Here is a 21,282-nt window from a genome sequence, read left to right as displayed (position 1 = left end):
GCACTTCCTAATTCACTAGTTAGATCCATTTTATCATTATCAGTCTTCAGTGGCACCACATTTCGTATTCTTTCACTCTTGACCACTCTGCACCTGCCAACGTCCAAGCCTCGCTTTTATAGAGAGACATATTCCATATGAAGTATATCATGAAGTGTGTCCTCTCCTCTATACTTTTATTTTCAGCTTTCAGTAGATTATTCTATTCATATAAAGACCTCCTCACCTGATAAATTTCATTCTGAGTCAAAGATATATTTAACATATTTCCCCATCTGCGGCAGATTTGAACTACTTACAATTTTTTTAATATGGACCTAAAAGGAAAATAAATTTGGCAATAGTAAAATGATCAAAGTTTAAAATGGAAAGTAATTATGTGGTAATGCTTTATAAACACCGTATTTTACGTGTATTAAGCAGATCGTCATACAATTCATCAGTTTACGACCTCATACCGCATGGCGAAAATCATCCATCCTACAAATTGTAGGCAAGTGATCAATGCGGTGGAAATAGGAATTGGATCCTAGCTGATATCTATTTTTATTATTTTTCCTATTGGTATATAGCATATAGCTATTTTTCCTGTGCTATCCTCCAGTTCTTCCCATACTGTAAACCTGTACCACAGCCGCTGAGGTGAAATACGGAGCTGGGGCATGGATGGTCTCGGGGCAAGGATGGAAGGAAGATATGTGAAATTGCGCGCATATTGAGAGGGACGCGGGTGGTGGGTCTACCAGGGCGTTCCGAATCAAGTGCCTCACGTGCAGGTAGTAAAATGGGGCGCAGTTCAGCCGCAATCCCCTCCGAAAAGGGCATAGGAGACCAAAATGTTTCGCGCACGAGGGAGAAGAGGCCGAGGAAAGGGTTGACGGATGCGTGGAAGCGAAAGAGTGGCATAAAAGAGAGTAAAAGTGAATGCAAGGTGAGGGAAGCAGCAGGTCTTCCTTTGCGATGTATTTTGGGAAAGTACAAAGTGGTTATGCTATCTAGAGGGGAAACGGATGGACAATAGATCCTGAGGTTACAGGTTAAAATCCTGGGTTAGCCATTGAACACCACCGTATGAAAAACCCCCACTGCGAAGTGACCTTGGTCCTTAGCTCAATTTTGGGAAAAATTTGCCATTTCCGATCCAAACCAATATATATAACATGATACATTACACAAGAAGGTGTTTACAATTTTGCATCTACTAGTATGCATGTCCCAATACCCAATGATAAACTAAAATGACGGTGTCCTCGAGAAGCAAATGGCATCGCATTAACATGTAAGAGCGAGTAAATAATAAGATTGCTCTCAGCCTGCAACATTCATAAGTTGGGAGTTAACACGACCCACACAGATTTTGATAAAATAGTAATGATACAGTGGTGGCCTAAATATGGTGCGCTCTGAAAACGTGGTAATTTACAATTTTTTCGTATCAAAATATGAAAATGAAATATTTATATTTTAAAATTAAGAATGATTACACATTAGTTAAGGGTCATTTACAAGGAATGACTCGATGAAAATCCACATATTCTACAAAAATAAATAAAAATTACGAAGCTTTAAAAAAATAAGAGTTAATCCCTTAAAAGGTAATCGAAAACGTTTTCATAAATGCCTAATCGCTGAAATCTTGGATGGCTTCGTAAAAATACGCGGTTTAGTATAAACTTTTAACTAACCTCAATGATAATATTTCTATTCTATAATAAATTTTTTTTTAAGTTTCCTTTTTTGGTCATCTACCTACTAAAACAGTATAGTTACTTTCATGAGCCTTCAACCAACCCCTCCCCTAAGTCTACATCAAAACCTTTCCCTTAAAAGCCTCTAATAGAAAAAGAAAATATTATACTTTGCCAGTTGTTCTGACAGTTTGAACACGATCCAAATTTTATTTTTTCTACCAAAACCAGCCCTATCTGGGCTTCACACCGGGGTTTTCATAACATTTTACAAATAAACGCACACGAGGATCCACGTCCTGGATAGGGTCAACCTACCAAGGCTGAGATCGAACCCATAACCTTTGATCAGAAAGGCGAGGACTTGAGGACTTTAGCCCACCGCCACTGCGGCCGTCGCAATACAACAAGAAAATATTTAAAACACACTTCAGGCATTTTGAAAGCGATTAAACTTTGCGATCTCAAATTGATACTGAACTGGAAAATATAAATCCCTCCAGTGGTAGGGAGCAGGAAGAGAACTCTGGGGGTATGTGGGTGCTCGAGGAGACAGGGAAGAGCGCCTGGAGAGAAGAAGGGGTTTATATTGCAGAGTCGCGGCACGTTCGCCCCGTTTCGTCCTGCCCGAGAGGGGGTTTGCTGAGAAGAAGGCCAAGGGGGGCAGAGAGGGAAGTGGTGGAAGCGGGTGGTTTGGCCAAAGGAAGAAAAGACGTCGCGAAGGAACGGAAAGCAAAGAGAACTGTGCCAGGAGCAGAAAATATATATCATATAGTTTTCAGATTGATGAAAAGAGATAGAGAATGAAAAAAATAATAATGATGATACCCTAATAAGAGAACATTTATAAGGAAAGACTTTACGAAATAATTGCTGCGTAGTATACACGTTATTAATTTTGGCGATATTCGAGCTACTGAATCAATCGCTATGAAATATTATCTGTTTATACAAAAGTATTTTAAATTGGTTGCGATTGATTCAGTAGTTCGGTTTTCTCCAAAAAAAAATTGTTACAACTTTATTTACTATAAAGTATGAATTCTACAACTGAGAAATATATCAAACATCCATTATGCATTCAGTTAGAACATAATTATGAAAAGGTTAGCAAGTCAGGACAATCTAAAGGGAGAAAATGTCTCAGGCAACGTAAAAGGCTGCTAACCGGCAGCGATATATGTGTACGTGGATGTTTCGAAGTAAAGAGTTTTTTGGTAAGCAGGTAGTTAGGCAAGAAAAAAACCGACATCGTTCAGGAGTCAAATTGAAAATAATTTATTTAAGTCCACAAATATTTATTACATGCACCAACCCAAAGTTTCATTTTGTGCTGGGTAAAGTTTCGGAGAGTAAAAATCCCGTCGGAGCGTGTAGTAGATTCTTTTGAAATAAAAAATAGTTATTCACATTATGAATATAGAAAACTTACACAAATTATAGCCAGAATTAAAAACTCATATTTTAAAGAAGCATAAAAAAGGACGAGGAGGGATGGAAATGAAATTTTGGAGATAATGGGTTCGCTCACCATTACTTTTTACCACCGATTGTGACAGAGCTTTAGAATAAGAAGAGAAATAGATAGAAGATAAATAGAAGAGAAGAGTATTTTTACAGTTTTGAACCGTCATGACGCGTCACCTCTTTCTCTGCGGTGTAAAAGCGACAGCATTAACCCTTTCTCAGGCGCGTTGATGACGTCATGTGCGTCTTGCAAGCGGGTCACCACTTCAAAGCCACTTCTCTCTTTCTCGTATCAACCTCTCGCGGTTCTTTGCTGTTTACATTACTGTGATCGAATCTCTCCCTAAATGAGCGGTTCTCCCTGAACGAATGAATAAATCCGAACACTAATGACTTCACCAAATGAAGTGCGATTTCGGATCTTAGTGAATGACTCCTCGGGTAGTGCCTCACGTGCGTCTGAAAAACTTTGAATAATTACTATCGATTTTTGGTAATAAATATTTATTGGGTATCATGGATTAGATTCAATGATGTCAAAAGGCAAAATAATTACGTAAAAGATTTTGACTGTTTAAATCTCACACTTTTTAAACTGATTTGACCAACCTACTGATAATTAACTAAATTCTTTTAAGCATCGTTGACATGAAGGAAATTTAATGTCGTTTAATGAAGGAAAAACAGCACATTGAGAATAAATTTAATTAAAATAAGGTAATTTTACTTCAATTAAAACAGTTATTTGCGATTAACTATAAGCTTAGCATGAAATATAGATTTAAGTACATCTTTTTGTTTCATTGTACGAATAGTGAGCTGGGACAGCCAATCGGGAATTAAAATGTCCCTCTATTCTCTAGCCACATGGTATTACAGTCGGGTGCTAGCTATATAGCCACTACAATAGCATTTATTAAGAAAAATAGAAAATTATATATAATTATATACTTACATTAATAATGAAGGAAAAATGAAGTGAAGGAAATTGAGGACTTTTGATGTCGTAAGTAATAACTCTTTCATTATTATGATCATGGATGTCGAGGGGTGAATATATTACGAACACTTCAACTCAACACAGAGTATTTTCTTAAAGAATGTCCGCAGGCAATGGAAAAAATTACATTTTGCCTGAGAATAGTTTATGTAAATAAATACCGTCACAGTGAGCTAACGTCTAGAACTATCGGGATGCACGCCCATCTTTAGGTGAAAAAAAGTTCTTGGAATGGCGAACGAACGTAAGTGGAATATAGCTCAAAAGTTTTTTTTATGTCTATTTAGTGCATCCAGTAACGATCTTAACCAAGAACTGCATGAGTGAATCGCGCGTCATTGTTCAAAAGTTGGTGTTTCGTAAATAAATATTTTCTTGCCATCATAAATAAGATGATTCATTGATATAGCACAATAACGTAGAAGATTTTGAAATTTAAGATTTATGCCTCAAAACTAACTAAACTTACAACTGGTTATTTCGTTATCTAAACTTTTTCAAGCGTCAAATCGTGTTGGTGTTAGGTAATTTTACCTACCACCAAGGTCATTTACCATGGACGCTTTCACTTCAAATACAAAATTAATATGCGAAACTCCAGCCTCAAGCTTGTTTAAGTGAAGGACATTTATGCATTAAAAACTGTTGAATGATTGATATTTTTTAATCCAAAGATTAAAAAAAGTAATAGGAGAGACTGTCGAGACAAAATTCTACCGATTAAGCATGAGAGATGAGTCTCCTTAAGCCTTCACTCATCCATTTGTTAAGACGGAGGGATAATGAGAAAGTGAAGGAGATAGAAAGGGGTTGATATCGTGAGGAATGGCTCTTAAGAGCAAATAGTCCGACGGGCAAGGAGGCGTGGAGGAAGAATGGAGGAGGTTATGGCGAGGAATCAGTTTGAGAGAGATATATCCGGGTTGTGTGGGGGACCACCGGGCCCCCACCGTGGCGAGACGGGGTATTAAGGGGGCGGGATGGCCAGCGGCATCTGGACGTGGTTCTCCGGATATATAGTGCACGTGAGAGGGAGCACGGCGAGCATGTTTCTTCTGGAGGGCTGGGAGAGGAAAGGCTGAGAGAGCATCGAAATGTGGAGTGATGAGCTGAAATAGGTGGTCGGCTAAGGTTGTTGCGAAAAACGAGCTGAGAACTGATCAAGAGAATGAAAGGAAAGAGGAATAGGAGGAAACGGTGATGGAAGACTGGCAGAATTTTTACGATCGCACGAGCACTCTTCTATGAATCAAATCAAGAAATAAGTACATGCAATGATAGGTGATCGAATTACATAGAACCATTTCACTTAGAAAATGTATTTGCAATATTAAACCAATTGCAATTATTAAATATTCTGACGAGCATCACACAAATTGAAATTATTAAATATGCAAATTGATAAAAATATAAAATCAGCAAAAGCTGATATTTCTCATAGTTAATTTGAGTTTATTCGCTATTTCAAATTCTACTGAATCCTTTTCCATTTCCTAATATTAATTTTTTGATATTTATATCCCAAAGATAAACTCTCAGTTTCAAACTCAATATGCAGGAAAAAATCTTTCTTAAATATTTGCGGCAAAATTTCTTTTTTCTAATGTCTTTGATGTAAAATTCAATTATTGATATCAGTTGTTAGTTTTAGAAATAGCGGGTAAATATTTTGGGATCCTAAATAAGGTGCATTATTTCAGCACCCCGTGAGAATTTTTGTAACACACTTCAATGAGTATTTTCGCTAATATGTTGGGTCCTTAGGTAGGAAATGGAATAAATATTCTCCGGAAATTTCTACTTGGTAATGTATTAATTAAATTATAGTCTTTAAAAGTGTAGGCGTTATAGCAGATTGCTCCCCTTCCTCACTCCAGTTTATATTTCAAATACTTGGTCTCTATTATTAAATGCCAGGAGTATGATCGAACTAAGGAATAAAGTGAAATAACTATTTTAGAAGAAGGCAAATGACTGAGAAAAGGAAAACGGGAAAGAACCGTTTCATATGCACTCCTCCGTTGCATAACTTTTGAAAGATCACAATGGAATTCACAAATTAAAATAATCTTTTTTTATCGATTTATAACTTTTGATTTGCAAAGTCGAAGGTTTGAAATAATTAAAAATGCTAAAACACATAAAATATTATAATATGAACGAATATTTTTTCACGAGAATGATATTTTAACTTTATCTTTGAATAAAAGCTATCATTAGAAGCACAAAGTTTTGAGCAAGAGAATGTCCTATTATTTTGTGATTATATCCGCCTGTATTGTGCCCGGAAGCTATTTTAATTAGAAACTTTGATGATTAAAAAATTTACATTTTACTACGATGAAACAGCTATAAGCAATGTTTAATCCAAAACGAGAGGTCAACGTTAATAAAATTGAACATTTCTTACTACCCACAGTTATGCATGTGTTGGACAACATAAATATAAGAAAAAGATAACTTACCAATTTTACCTAGGAAAAATAGTTATGAAATTGGGCTGTATTATCGGGCCGATGGAGAAAATAATCCAAAGTTTCTTTGACCGGATAAAAAGGGATTTTTGGCTCTGATACTTTATTCAGAAGTTTAAATATTTGAACCGAAAAAAACTTATTAACAATACCTACGCATGAAATGTCTACATCCTATTATGCTATGAAATATAAAGCAAGGGTAATAAATAAATTTCTAATTTGAGAGGATTCAAGCAGTAAATTCCCATGAACAGCAGTTAGATAAATTATTACAATTATTAATAATTCAACGTATAATGCTTTCTTTTTTGTTTGACAAAAAATCATGATAAAATTTCTTGAATTGATTCAAAACCTGTAAAAAGGTCTTACAGTGATATAAATATAAACATATCTTGTTCCAACAGATTTTATAACGACCAGGTTCATAATCAACTTTGCAAACTCGGTTTTAGCGAGAATTCATTATTTCCTCCTCATCATTATTTCATGAACGAGTGGGACTGAAAGCCAAAACAAAAACCACCAGAATATTAAATACAAATTTTCACGACAAAAACGCCGTGGATTTGGGTAGCGGATTAAATGACTTAAATAAATCAATCATTGATCCGCCGCTCGCGTCGCATCATCCACATTGAATATTTCGCGTAGGGGGAGGGCTTTAACATATTATGAAGGCGGCTCATCCGATGGGGTTCTGGTATTCAATGAGCTGATGAAAGCTCTCATAATCCATTTAGTACGGAAGTTCAACGTCAGGGGAGGCTGTGCCTTGCTCATCTGTCGCCGGAAAACCCCCACGGGGGTCGGGGAAGGCGACGTACGAGTTAACGCGGCACGCATGACTTCAGGGTATAAAAGATCCTTGTCTCCACGACGACGCGCCACGGCGGATTATCACCCTCCAATCTCTTTCATGGTAACGCACACACGCCCGTGATTGGTTAACCACGCCGTTCACGGCTTGAATAGGTGGCTGTGACGAGGGAACATTGGATCGAGATTGGAAGCCGAGTGATTCTGGAGAGAAAAGCTCCACCGCGCCCGCTTGTCGCCTCTATGATTTCGGTATAGAAAATTGTAGGGTAAAATAATGAAAACATATGGATCCCTACAGTCGGAGGAATGGTCCTCAGTCTCTGCAAGTAACATCGAAACAATAACCATCCTAACAAAATGATATGTACCACGTTCCTCTCGTTCAGAAACCTTTCTTTCAAATGACAAAAAACTTATACCGAAAATTTCGCAATCAAAATAATAATTAGACAATATCATCAACAATACTATCATTAGACTGCAGCCATAAGGGCTCTCCTAAAATGATATGCATTTTATCAACTGTCCTGAGAGGGTTTATAATTATTGGATTGAAGTAACATTATAGGATAAGATAATGAAAACATATGGATCCCTACAGTTGGAGGGGCGGTTCTCATTCTCTGCCTGTAACATCGAGGCAATAACCATTCTAACAAAATTATTTGTACCACATTCCTCTCGTTCAGAAACCTTTCTTTCAAATTACAAAAAACTTATACCGAAGATTTAGCAATGAAAATAATCATTAAACAATAATTGGTTGCTATCAGTAGAATGCAGCCGTAAGGGCTCTCCTAAAATGAAATGCATTTTTTTCCACTGTCCTCAGAGGATTTATAAGTATTGGAGTGAAATAACATCCAATTAATATAGAACCTCTCAGATTGATATTTACCAATTTCCTTTTGTTAGAACAACTTATTAAAATTGGTGTTGAAGGAACAGGCACAACCGTACTCAATAGAGCCGGATGCATGAATTTCATGCAAGAGAGAATGGACCGAGGGGAAAGAGTAACTTGTGTGAGTTCCGATTTTACAATTGCTGTGACTGAATGGGAAGACGATCAGAAAGTGATAATAGCATCGATATATTTAGGAAACTAACCTATGACGAGAGTGAGTAGATGGAGCAAAAGGGCTGGGAAATACATCGATGTCGAATTCCCTCTGTGTTTAATAGGTAAAACTTTTTATATTTTTCTGTGATACTTTGTTCTGTGGTACTCAATATTAATAATAAATTACCTAAAACTGAGTACTTGAGCATAAAAAAGTAAGGGAGTGAAGTAAAATGTAGGAAGGTGAATAAAATATAAGAAGGCGACTGATTCCAAAGGGAGAAACTACGTCTGGATTGGTTCTTGCCCTTCGGAAAAATTCTAATACGAACTATACGAAATGTACTAATTCGAAAGGTAAAATTTCTTATGCATCATGTTTTCACATATTTTTGAACGTAATATAAGAGAAGCAAATACAAGCTTATCAATACCCGCCATTAGTATGCATGAAAATTTCCACTGTATATGACGCTGTGGCGTGAATAATCGAAATTATATAAACTGGAATTAACTGTTATCTGGGGAAACAAGAACCAATGATTCTCTTCTCCATAGATCACGTCATCATTAAAAAATATCAATAGCCAATAAGATAAATAAAAAGTAATTAAAACCTACAGTCAAACAAGGAATATTTTTGGTAACGTGGATAGTCCATAGTTTAGGGTTAGACTTAAGAAATGATTATTTTATTCGAGATTGGGAGATTGCAGTGGGCTGGGGAGATTAAGAATGGCTACAGTTAAAGATCTTATGAACATCTTGAGCGGCAAGACCCGTCGTAGAAACATTTAGATATTGGTAATTTCGGAATAGTTTCCTTCACTACTTTCCACAGGAATGAAATACTTACGTACGTAAGTATTTCATTCCTGTGGAAATGATTCCAGTACCATAATCCATTTTTTTCACGAAAGCTTTAGTGAGAATATATTGAATCCAATACGCTCATATGTATAGAAAGCAATCGCAGAAATTAAGATATGTAACCTTATCATTACCCTAAAAGTTTAAAGCTGCACAGGCTGATTGTAAATTCATGGCTACGTTGTTTTTTGGAACAAAAGTGATCTTTTACATCAAGTTTGAAAGTCGCTATGGATAAACACTTCAATTTTTCTGGGATTCAAACCCCAACCTCAAAACAGTCAGATATACTCCCAGTTACCCCGAAAAGCCATTATCTCGAAGGTGAGTAACAGGTAACTTGATTTAAACGTCGAAGGCCATTAGACGTTCACGATTCAAATCACGGGTCAACCAAATGATGTTTTCATGCAAAATTTCAAATTTGGTCAAATTACTGGGTATGAAGATAATTGTTGAATGAAGAACTTTTTAATAGAGGGGTGTTCATTCTTCGAGGCAATACAGACGATTCTACATATTAAATCTGATGAAAGAAGTTGAAAATTGGAAAAAGCATAAACTGACACGTGGTGCTTCCCTTCCTTGCAACAATGCTAAGCCTTTCATCACACGCATTTCGTAAGATCTTTTAACCGTCTTTAAATCTGATCATATCCGCAGTGCATATCTCGCGCAACCAGTCCCTTTTCACCATAATGTTAGAACGCAGGTTTCCGCGGCGATGGTTAGACAACAGTTTGTCCTTAGACCTAAAGATGCTGGCAGGATAGCCAGCGAAACTGTTGTCTACAAACAAGCTGACGCGGAAGAGAATCCTGAAGAAATGCAGAAACCTTTTCACCATAGTTAAGCAGTTTTAGAATACCAAGTAATTTTTTGATTACGATGATGACAATGCAAAAGAGTCAGTAACATTTTCCATTGTTATATATGAATTACAGTTTTAACAACAGAATGGGAGCCATAGGTTTGGAAATAGAAAGTAGAGTAAATTTGAACAGCGATTTTGTAAAAATAAAAACTCATGAAAGTACGTACCTCCTTCTCAGATATCATACGCGATTGTCGTAACAATGATAAACCAAGCTCATAAATTTATTTTACGCTTTTTTTTAAGCATTGACACATACTTGGAGGGAGATCTGACAGTAGCCCTCTCTATGAACATCTTTAATCAATAGTAGTAACCTCACAATGCCAAATCTTTTTCCCATCGAAATACTCTCAAATCTCCTCCATTCCACGAAATTCTATTCCCAGCCACAGAAATGCACTCATACCTCGAGTGAAGGAGAAAGTTGGCGAGAGGAGATAAAAGCATTCCAGTGAAAGGAATAAGAAGACTTATATGAAGACGCCAAGGAGCTTGGATGGGACCGCACTGAGGTTTCCGCGTTGGAAGGGAGAGAGAGAGAAAGAGGGGATCGGGTGACGCCAAAGTTTCAGCCGACAGGTGCGCTCTATTGTCTCCCATCGACTCATGGCGGAGGGCGAAAAAAATGAATACCTACGCGCGCAGGGGCAAGTGTCGAGAGACAGAAATGAAAAAGCGAAAGCATGGGTGGCGTCGGTATCGAAGAGAATAGGTTCGGAAAGGAGAAGTTAAGGAAATACACAGCGATCATATCCCTATACATGCAAAAGAGACAGTGAAGATTTCCATGTAGACGATACATTTCAATTTCAACAACGGGGTGGAATGAAAAAGGTTTTGAAATAGAAAGTTATGTTAATCTGAATAGCGGCAATGTGTAAAAAAACTCCTCAACGAGTCATCCTCGTACATATCATATATGATTGTTGCAATAATGGTAAAGCAAACTCAGACATTGTTAATTAAAATTTGATTAAGAAATCTTCGATAACAATAAAAAGTTGCCCCAGGAAAGACTAATTATCCAAGTCCCTCGTTTAGAAGAATGGAAATCCCTTTTTTGACAATAAATATTTGACATGCTACTACTTGTAGTTGGAGAGTTAGATTCCCTTGAAGGATGAAATACTAGTTCTAAAACAGTTTTTGATATATTATAAAGGATAAAAACTAGAAAACTTCCTACAAGATCATGCCAGCGCCTCTGCCGAAAACTAACTATTACATTCATACACCACAGGCAAAGACACGTTAATGTTCCTAAAATCGGTAACCCCAATGAATTTACGTAAAAATATAGCAAAGCCAAAAACAATAAGCTGCTTCACAAACTTATTTGGAGACGATGACGTATGCTACCACGTATTTCTTCCGCTGAACGCCGAAGGAAACGTACGAGTTAAAAATGAGCACCCATGCTGTTCTTCTTAGCGACATCCTGAAACGTAGGCAATAGTACATGACATAAGCGTGGTGAAATTCGTACCCTACAGGATGAACATCACGGCTCAACGCCTTACGCTAGTGATCTAAGTGAAGAGGGTAGTTTTATTTAAACTCATAAGGTAGCGCTTAACGATCGGCATTTAAAAGGGTATGTTTGTTTCGCGCGTTAAAAAACTATGGCGACTATCGCAAGAATTGAATTGATTTTCTAATAATAATATCACAAACTAGGAAAGAAGGTTTTTGAGGAAAAACCTTCCCTGTTTTGGCTAAATTCGTACGAATAACGGAGATTTTATGTTAACATGGCATAACTTCTGCTGATAAATCTTTAACTAAAAGTGAAAAGAAATTTCATTCCCCACTCTCTATTTGCTCTTTTCCTCTTCCAAAATCCTTCAAAGCATATCTTACAGATAAAATATCGTAAGTTTTCCCGGCGATTGGTATTGATGAGATCTAAGTTTTCCAGGATATCACACAATTACTCATACCACGTCTTTTTTACAGAACGCGACTCAGGTTTCAATGAATTATCATCATCGTCAGGTGAAAATTAATGATATTGATGATGATAATTCATTGAAACGCGGGCCGCACTCTGTAAAAAAGAAGTGGTATAAGTAATTGTGTGATATCCAGGAAAACTTAGAAAGGAATACCACAAAGTAAATCAAGATTTAGTGAATTTTATTGATGAAATCTTCTCGGGTTAGGGTGACTGTTGAAGGCCAACGTTTCGATGAGAAACTCCCTTACCGTTTGACCGTCATTTGGATCAGTAGGTCTTATCCCTGACGATGAGTGTCTCATCGAAACGTTAACCTTTAATCCTTTCTAACCCGGAGCTACTTTTGAAAGAAATTAAATTTCAAGACGTCTCATTTTGAAAACATGAAAATATTCCACTCAATCATAATTAATGTAGCAGCTACATATTTTGCCATTAAACTTTACAGCACGAAAGAAGACGATGTTTAAATCGTTCCTAGGTATATAGAGTTGAAACTGTATACATATTTGATGTTGCTTGGAGGAAACATTGGGTTACAATGGGTTAAAAGCCTTCCCCGGTGCCAAACCAAAGAAGATTTTACATCTCTTACCTCGGCCGTTGTTTCCGAAATATTCATTCATTTTTTTGCCGCATCGCTCCGAACGCATCGGCCAGCGCTCACCCCTTTCCTGACTCTCATTTTTCAATCGCACTCCACCCCTGAGTGTGTATGTGTGTGTGTGTGTGTGCGCTCGCATTCTTATCGCCTCACCCGCCGACCCTTGCCCACCACCGCCACTCGCCGCTCTGCCCGATCGCCGCCCGCCCGCCCATCACTCACCCGAAAGCCCTTCACCCACCGATGCTGTAGCGACCCCACTCCACACACACAACTCTTCAGTCCTTGCGAATGCTCGGAAGAGGAGAGTTTATTTTTATTATTATATAGTTCGCGCGATAAAGCCAAAATGCCCGCTTATTGAAAAGAAAAGAGATAATTTATTGCGAAACGTCCCGATTTTCATGAGGAAAGAATTCAACAGCGCTTAGGAAAAGGCAAAGTTGCAAACGGAGAGAATGCGTTATAGAGCTCAATTTCAACATAAATTGTCTAGAAAACAAGTTTTTTTCGCAAAAACTGTTAAAAATTCAAAATTATGCAGAATTGTAAATGCTGACGTTTTTTTTATATTTTTCTCGGTGGACGTTTAGGGGTATATATGCATTCAAACATAAAGCTACTTCTGGGAAAAACAATATGGTGATTGTATTAATATTCTTGCAAATTCTTATTAGCATAGCCAACAAAATAGCTTTTTTATCCATCCATGAAAAACAATTTCATTCCGGAGTAAAATTCAAACATTTCAAGTTAATTTAAACAAAATCTCAATCCATAAATATGTATTCTTAAATTAAATACTTAATGAAAATAAACTATACTGAATTAAAAATGAGTAAAAAGCTATGATTATTGGTTCACGTAAGACACAATCATGATTTGAATACTGATATTGGCATTGTTGGCATTATTAAAAATAATTTTAGAATAATAACACATTGGATACGTCAAATGAACTAAGCAGTCGATGAACTTCAAAATACTATTAGTAAAAATATCGCATACATAAAATTGCAAGCTTCTCTTGTAATATTCGTGGAAACTATGTATTTATAATAGCTCTCCGAAAAACTTTACCACCGAATACTAACGTTAGCTGACTCATTGAAAGAAGGTCAAGGATATCGCGATGAAATCCCAGATGTTCGTCAGGCATTCGCAAACGAAATCCTAACTATACGATAAGGCCTAGAGAGCATGAGCAGCCACTCCATTCATAAAAATGAATTTCATAGGCAAGTTGCTTGGAGTGTCGCGAGTTTTACTCTCGTCTATCCATACTAACCTTTTGGGTTGAACCACTGAAATCATATGTCAGAAGTTAACACATAAACAAGTATGATATCTTACCCTGTAGCCGCCGAGATGGCTGACAACGCAGGTGAACGTGGCATCTCTTCCAACAGGCACTGTCAAGTTCACAATTGGCTCAGCAAATTCCGGTTGGAACGCAGCTCCTGCGAAAGAAGAGAATGGAGTCAATGAGCGCGTCATTGACAAAATCTTGCTCCTACGAACGAATAAAAAGTCTTCCTTTATTATAAGAGTAGAATCATCAACACTGAAACTCTGGATCTTCTTTATCTGAATCATCAAAAAATCCTCTTATAGATTATCAATAGGAGTAGTAATTGTATTTATGAGTGATTTCCAAAAAATATCTTGAATCGTGAATTATTTGGTATGAAATGTTATCAGCATTGGATGGTTTAATGCTACAACATGGTAGTTAATTTAGTGCAATAAACCATGGAGCATCATGCAAAAATCTATAAAATCACCATCCTGATAGCATTAATGTTTTTGTTATTGAAACATGTGATGATGACTGATTGGAACAATGCTGGTAAAAATGATAATGGCAATTATTTTATTACAAGTAGCTCCGTTCTCACTAGTGACCAACACAACATTACACGCAACAATCATACAAAATTATGCCCAAGTTCATTCCTTACTACCTCATCGGATGACTGCCAGCGTAATAGACTCATTAAAGGTAATTTTTGGGATACTGGCGTGATTGGAGTTAGCCAAGGTCATAGAATAGTGTAGTGAATGGAAGGTCGAGGAAAGGTGAGATTTTTTTTGAGAGAAGTATCTCCTTTCTTTTAAATGAATAAAATCTCATGTGAAAACAATCCAATACGAGCGTGAATAAAAAATCGTGTCTCACGATAAGGTAATTTTAGGTAATTAATAAGTTTTTGTAAGTTAAAAATGAACGAAAATATTGATAAGGTCAACGTAGAAAAAGTTCAATGCAGTTATTTTTAACAATTTTAATAGACACAATGTATTTCATTTGGGAAGCAACGACGAAATTGAAGGAATGAAAGTGGATCCTTTAAACGCTTTCCAGTAGTTAATACAAGTAACAAATGATACCAAACCATTATTAAAATAATTCAAATATGACCAAAGACGAGATAAATGTGTCATCAACCTTCATAACTGTCATGGGAATGTAATAAAGTCATGTATTCATTATTTAACAAATTCTTGATAAAAAAAGTTTTGAACAGAAATAATTTTGAATTAAAAGGCATATCTATTTACTGGATCGACAAAGCTTTGAAAAAACTCACTTGTGTCGCTCAAATGATTAATAGGAAATAAAAAGAGTACAAGAGGACCTTTAAAGATTCCTATACAAAGGAAAAGGCTTAGCAATATTAAATGTTATCAAGGCATGAAAAGTATTGATTTTTTTACTGCAACCACAGCTGGTAATCCACTACTGAGGTAAGAACTTCGACCTTAAAAATCCCGTCGTAGGTCAACGAGCTTACAATCTTCATCCACTTCACCGCGAGAAATACGACTTCTATAGCCTTCATCTCTTTGCTTGTATCGCTGGAGTGTTATATTCTCGGCTCGAGAAGCATTTTTCTGATCCTTCCTCGACCTCAAATCCGGTACCATTTCCGCTTGAGGTATCGTCACCTCACCACTTTTCCTTTAATCTCGGTCGTGCGTAAAGATGGAGCTTCGTCGGAGCATTACTTCGTGTAGAAAGTCACTCGCGCCTGTACGGACTCATCTTTTCACGCGATGAGAAGAATAAGGAGACGGAGGATCGCGGCCTTATGTCGCCTTCTTTTCCCTGTGGTATCGGGATCCATTCAAGCATGAAGCCGCAGAAATACCTCTTGAAACATTTTATTTAGCTATTTCTCCGAAAAATGAATTGCAGTGAGTATATTTAATTTTTTATTCAGAGTAAAAATGAACGCAAATATTAGTAAGCTCAGCAAATTAAATGAACCAAAGATCAATGCAGAAATTTTTATCATTGAAATAGACATTTCATTTCAAGTCTGGGGAGCAATGACGAACGTGAAAGTCTGAAAATGTATATTTTAAACACATTCTTATATTGAATATCAATAGCACATGACAGCAGACTATTAATAAAACAATGACAGTAATAATATCCAATGACGGATAAAATGTGTTATTGAACTTCATAACTGCGATAGAAACATGAGAAAATAATGTTTTCCTTATTAAAAAATTTCCGAGGAAAAAAATTATTTTTGAACAGAATTAATTATAAATTAAAAGGTTCCTCTTCATCAGCGTTTTGCCAAGGGTTTTCTCAAGTTCCTCTTCGCCATCATACTGATAAAAACATATCGCCCTTTCTTTAACATCAGTACTGGAATATTATGGTATGTGATACGGTATGAACGCGTTTACATGAAAGTATTTGTGGGCATAAATAACATGCGAAAATTATACCGCAGGAATTTTATAACGAGACCGATGCCTTGGGAGCGTAAAATTAAAGCTGCAAGCAAGAAATATTTTAAAAGAAAAACTATTAGAGTAATGAATCTATGTTTAAAAGTTATAATATAGTTTCTCAAAATAATATAATTCAGTTCAACCACATGTTCCAAAAAATATTCTCTTATTAAACCGGCAGCGAAATACGTTTGAGGAATTTGAGGATCTAAACACAAACACAAAACTTTAATCTTTTTCAACTTTAGATTAAAGTATTTCCAGCAACACCTTGATAGGAAGGTTGTAATATCCATTGCCTATTGAAAATGAGTCATATTTTGTTGTTGCTTTAAAACAGTAAAATTATCAGAAGCCATCGTAAATGAATTAAACTATCAATAAAGAATTTTTCATCTATTTAACATCTTGCATAAAACTATCGCTTCATAAAATTGTATTAAATAATTAAAAATTTGTACACATAAGTCACAAAAAATTCAAACAAATTTGTAAAAGTTGTTGAGTATTTCACATAGAAAATTCAAATCCTTAAAATCTCTTAATTTTAATATTGGCGAAAATATGATTACCAGAATATTGCTTACTATCATGCTGATATCATTTAGGTATGGCAAAAGCTATCTAAATATTTTGAGCTATTTATCGCAAAATGAGCAAATAATGCAGTTGCAGAAGCCCTCCAAGTTAGTGCAAAATACACGTTCTAGGGCCAGATAATTAAATTAAATTTTAAGTATGTGTGTTGGAGTATTTGACAACAGAGATTTGTATTGCAAATTTTATCCGCTAGGCCACATCTCTTCAACCAGGCTTTTATATTGTACTGGTAAGCCAATATTAATCGTGAGTAACGGAAAAATGTGGTTTAAATCGAAGTTAGAGTCAAATATTAAAATAAAAATGAATTTAAAAATCTTTTTCATTTCCCCTATTTGATACTAATTGCTCCGATTTGGATAACGTTACTAACATGTCAATGACCCTTAGTCCTCCATTTCTCTCACAATCCCAACCCCTTTTTATCCCAAAGTCCCTGTCGACTTCCTCATCTTTATCATAACCCACCTTCCCGCATAAGAGGGGCACACACTGTCTCTTCCCCTTAACCGATATATCTCATCCCGTCCCATTACACCCCACACGGACCCCTATCCTTCTTCTTCTAACCAAAAACCCATCTCCAAACGCCTCCCCTCCCCACCGCCGAACCCACAACAACGCATCCCTCACACCCCCCTCGCCGGCTATTTTCTATCCCACCCCACTCTCCCACACCCCAAGTCATGCATCAACCATTAATGGCGTTTATCGATTGGGCGAAAGGCGGCTCTCTTGATTGCTAGCGCCATCTGCTCTCACACAGCGCCCCCTAAAGGGTTTGGGCGGAGTAGAGGGGGTGGTGGTGGCAAGAATGGGGAGGGGGATAAAGGGGTGCAACACACACCCCCTGCTGGGAATTCCGACCTCGGTGACGGCCCGCTATGCATCAGTGTGCGCGAGTCCGATCCAACACACCCTCCATCCCTTGTTTCCTCCGCGGAAAGGCAAAAATGACTTCATCCCAACCAACCGTTCTACATCATTACACCCCTATACTTTCTCCTTCCTACTCCTTGATCGCTGCCCGTCATATACTTGCATAGAACATACTATTGCACCACTAAGAACGCTATACTGCAGCCATCCATTTTTCCCTACCCATGTTACTATTGATTTGGAATAGGGAAAGATAGCGAATTGAATTTATATATTTATATTAGACAATCAGTAATATTTGTTCTAATTTTTATTTCGGTTATAGCATTGAAATCCTAAGATTTTTGTACTTCAGCCCTCTATTTTCATAAGCTAGTACCTCTTGGAACTCTTCTTTCAAGTATCCTTCTTGATTTATTCTAGTTATTTGATCCTTGGTCTTCCTCTAATGACTTACGCACCAATTTTTCCTTCCTTTATATTTCCCAAGTAACTGCTGCGCCTAACTCCGTATATTTCTTAAGCGTGTAGCGATCCATTGTGTACTTTCTTTTCCTTCGTAACTCCTCTCATAAAATTATCCGTCCATTTCTTCTTAACCTTCCTCGTCCCGCAACGCGCTTCGGAGACTTGTATTATTTTCTGATCTTTTTATCCGATGTTTTATTCCTCTAAAACATAGAGTGCCACCGCTCATACGAATTTCTCCAGGAACTACTTTCTGACCTCCAGTCTCATGCTCTCTGTAGTAGCGGCCACTTTGTTCGTCACATTACACCCCGCTAATAAATCAACTGGCTAATTTCAACGGAAAAAAATAAACCCACATTAAAATTATTATTTTGAGCCTAATATGAACAAAAAAGGAGTAGTTCAATTTAAATTACATGCAATAACTTTAGCTTTACTTTGCTGTACCTTTCCAATATGTACTGCAAAAATTGGGTAACGTTCACGATATTTTTTTATGGACGCGACATGGGTTTCTTAACGAAGTTATAGGTTCAACATGAAACGCACTTAGCGAACTTTACACCATCATCATTATCATCATCACTGGTCAACAACCCTAAGATTGGATTAACACAGCTCTCCACTCAATTCTTCTATTGGCTAATCTTTTCACACCTACGTATTTCTTCTCTATCAAATCATTCATTATTGGTTCCGTATATCTCATTCGAGGTCTGCCTTTATTAGGTCATCATGTCTGCAGATGAGGCCTATAAGGTTGCTGCACCTTACCAATGATAATGTTATTATTTACCATTGCGGTACTTACCTTGGCAAAGCAGGCGTCAGAAATAACTAAATTTCCACCCATAATAACTTCACCACCATTGAAATCATGCGATATCCGTACACGTAATCCGGTATCTATGCAAATCTTTAATACTAGTTTTGTTGTGTTATTACGAATTATGATTATCTTAAGCATTAAGAAAATATATAATAAGACTACGGTTATGCTTTTCACAGAAATATCGGGTTTTGTATGCATCAGGCACGATAATCGTCATAAGTTTAATGAGGCCAATGGACGTTTTTGTGGATTTGATTTTCTATGATTTTCTTCCAAAATTCGCCAAGTCCAAAATTAAAACCTAGATTAAGGTATTCCATATAAGGTATTACATGGTCAAAGCTGATTGAAACCTCTATATATATTTTCCGATGGGGAAAATATCTTCACGTTTTAACGAATATTACTGGTTGCTACGCTTTTATGACAATGTATAAAGCATTTTGTGACAGAAATGGTGATCAGAATCACTTAATCGCATAAAAAGGGATAGCTACATCTCTCAAAAATTAACATCGCCCAGTGCAGCACACATAACTTGCGAAATATAAAATATATCGTAATTCATCTTTACAAAGAAAAAGGTATCAGGTATATTTTACAGTAGAAGTGAGTTATTCGCCTTTTCTAGATGCTATGCTCAATATTTTACGATTTTTATATTTAAAACCATACCCTAAAATGTTTCTTGAACTTGGCATAAGAAGGTATCTTCATTTCCATTCCGCTTTCAGGAAGGCCATTATAAATGGATTCCTGCAGACATCATTTACTCAGTCTTTTGAGCTCATATTAAAAAAAATCATACTTAGCATATACTAGGACGATGTAATAAATTGAAAACATTTTTTTTGAAGTAGACCCTCATGGTCCTCAGAGCCGACTTTAAGTTAAACAGTTACCGGATATCTCTTCATGAATCCTTCCATCTTAAGATCTACTAACATCTTAATGGTACTCAACTATACTAAATGTGATATGCGTCGCCAAGTAATTCACCCTCGCAAATAATTAAAATTTCTGTTTCCAAAAACAACATTATTTTTTATCCCACAAAGCTCATGAATAACACAAAATTAACCTCTAAACAAGTGTTAAAAACGTCAATCACTCAGCCACTCCTAAACTAAGGTGCGTTGACCCCTAGGGGATTAAATGATATTATATGATGATTTGTTGGTGTAGGCAACAGAGCATAGGGTCATGCGTTCCATTTACAACAATATCAATTATTTTTTATGGCACTGTAGCTTTGGGTTGCAGCCCTCGCCTGCCAAGCCGAAGGTCGCCCGTTCGAGTTCCACCTGAGTAAGTTGCCCCTATCCACCGCTTGAATGTTTGTGATAATCCACTTTTATTTGTTGTAGCCCCCTAATGTAAAGACCTAAAGATGCTAATTTCCGGGTGATGAATATATCTTAATAAATGTTGCTAGAGCAATGTATACATAATACAAACTGAAAATATTTCTGTAATGAAAGTTTCTAACATCTCTTTTCTTCCCATTATAAAATAAAATGAAATGGCTATTATTTTTAACGACATCATTTAGATATTATTCCTCTTTTTACTGCAATATTTGTCGTGATGTGATGACAGAGTGACTGTAAACGTAGACGCCATGCATTCAGAGGGGGTTGCGTACAAAAACACTTTTGGAACCCCTGCTTTTAAGTATAAACTCCACCTCATTATCCTGCCTTAAGGACTTCATTATGTCCCTCTCGTGGGGGATAGGCGGGGAAATAGTTGAGAAAGGGTGAGGACTAGATTGGGGGAGCAAAGAAGGAGCAAATCATCCCCTTGCAACCAACCCCTCCGTGGAGACCCTGGTTAGGGGGGGGGCCCTTATTTCTCCACCCTGGTGGTGTACTCCTTTCATCCCAACCCGACACTCCTCCCAGCAGGCCTCCTCCTCCGCC

General features: G+C 36.9%; 1 protein-coding gene across 1 annotated transcript in view; it reads right to left on the bottom strand.

The window, feature by feature from the left end:
* LOC124165295 (lachesin-like) overlaps positions 1–21,282 on the bottom strand; it is a 1,070,179-nt gene that overhangs the window by 276,146 nt on the left and 772,751 nt on the right. The window contains exon 5 of the mRNA XM_046542639.1: positions 14,179–14,285. Coding sequence (XP_046398595.1) covers positions 14,179–14,285 — 107 coding nt within the window. The remainder of the gene's footprint in view (positions 1–14,178; positions 14,286–21,282) is intronic.

This window comes from Ischnura elegans, chromosome 9 (genome assembly GCF_921293095.1).
Source record: "Ischnura elegans chromosome 9, ioIscEleg1.1, whole genome shotgun sequence".
NCBI classification, from domain to species: Eukaryota; Metazoa; Arthropoda; class Insecta; order Odonata; family Coenagrionidae; genus Ischnura; species Ischnura elegans.
The sequence above is the reverse complement of the archived record's forward strand: the minus strand, read 5'-3'. Positions and strand labels throughout refer to the sequence as shown.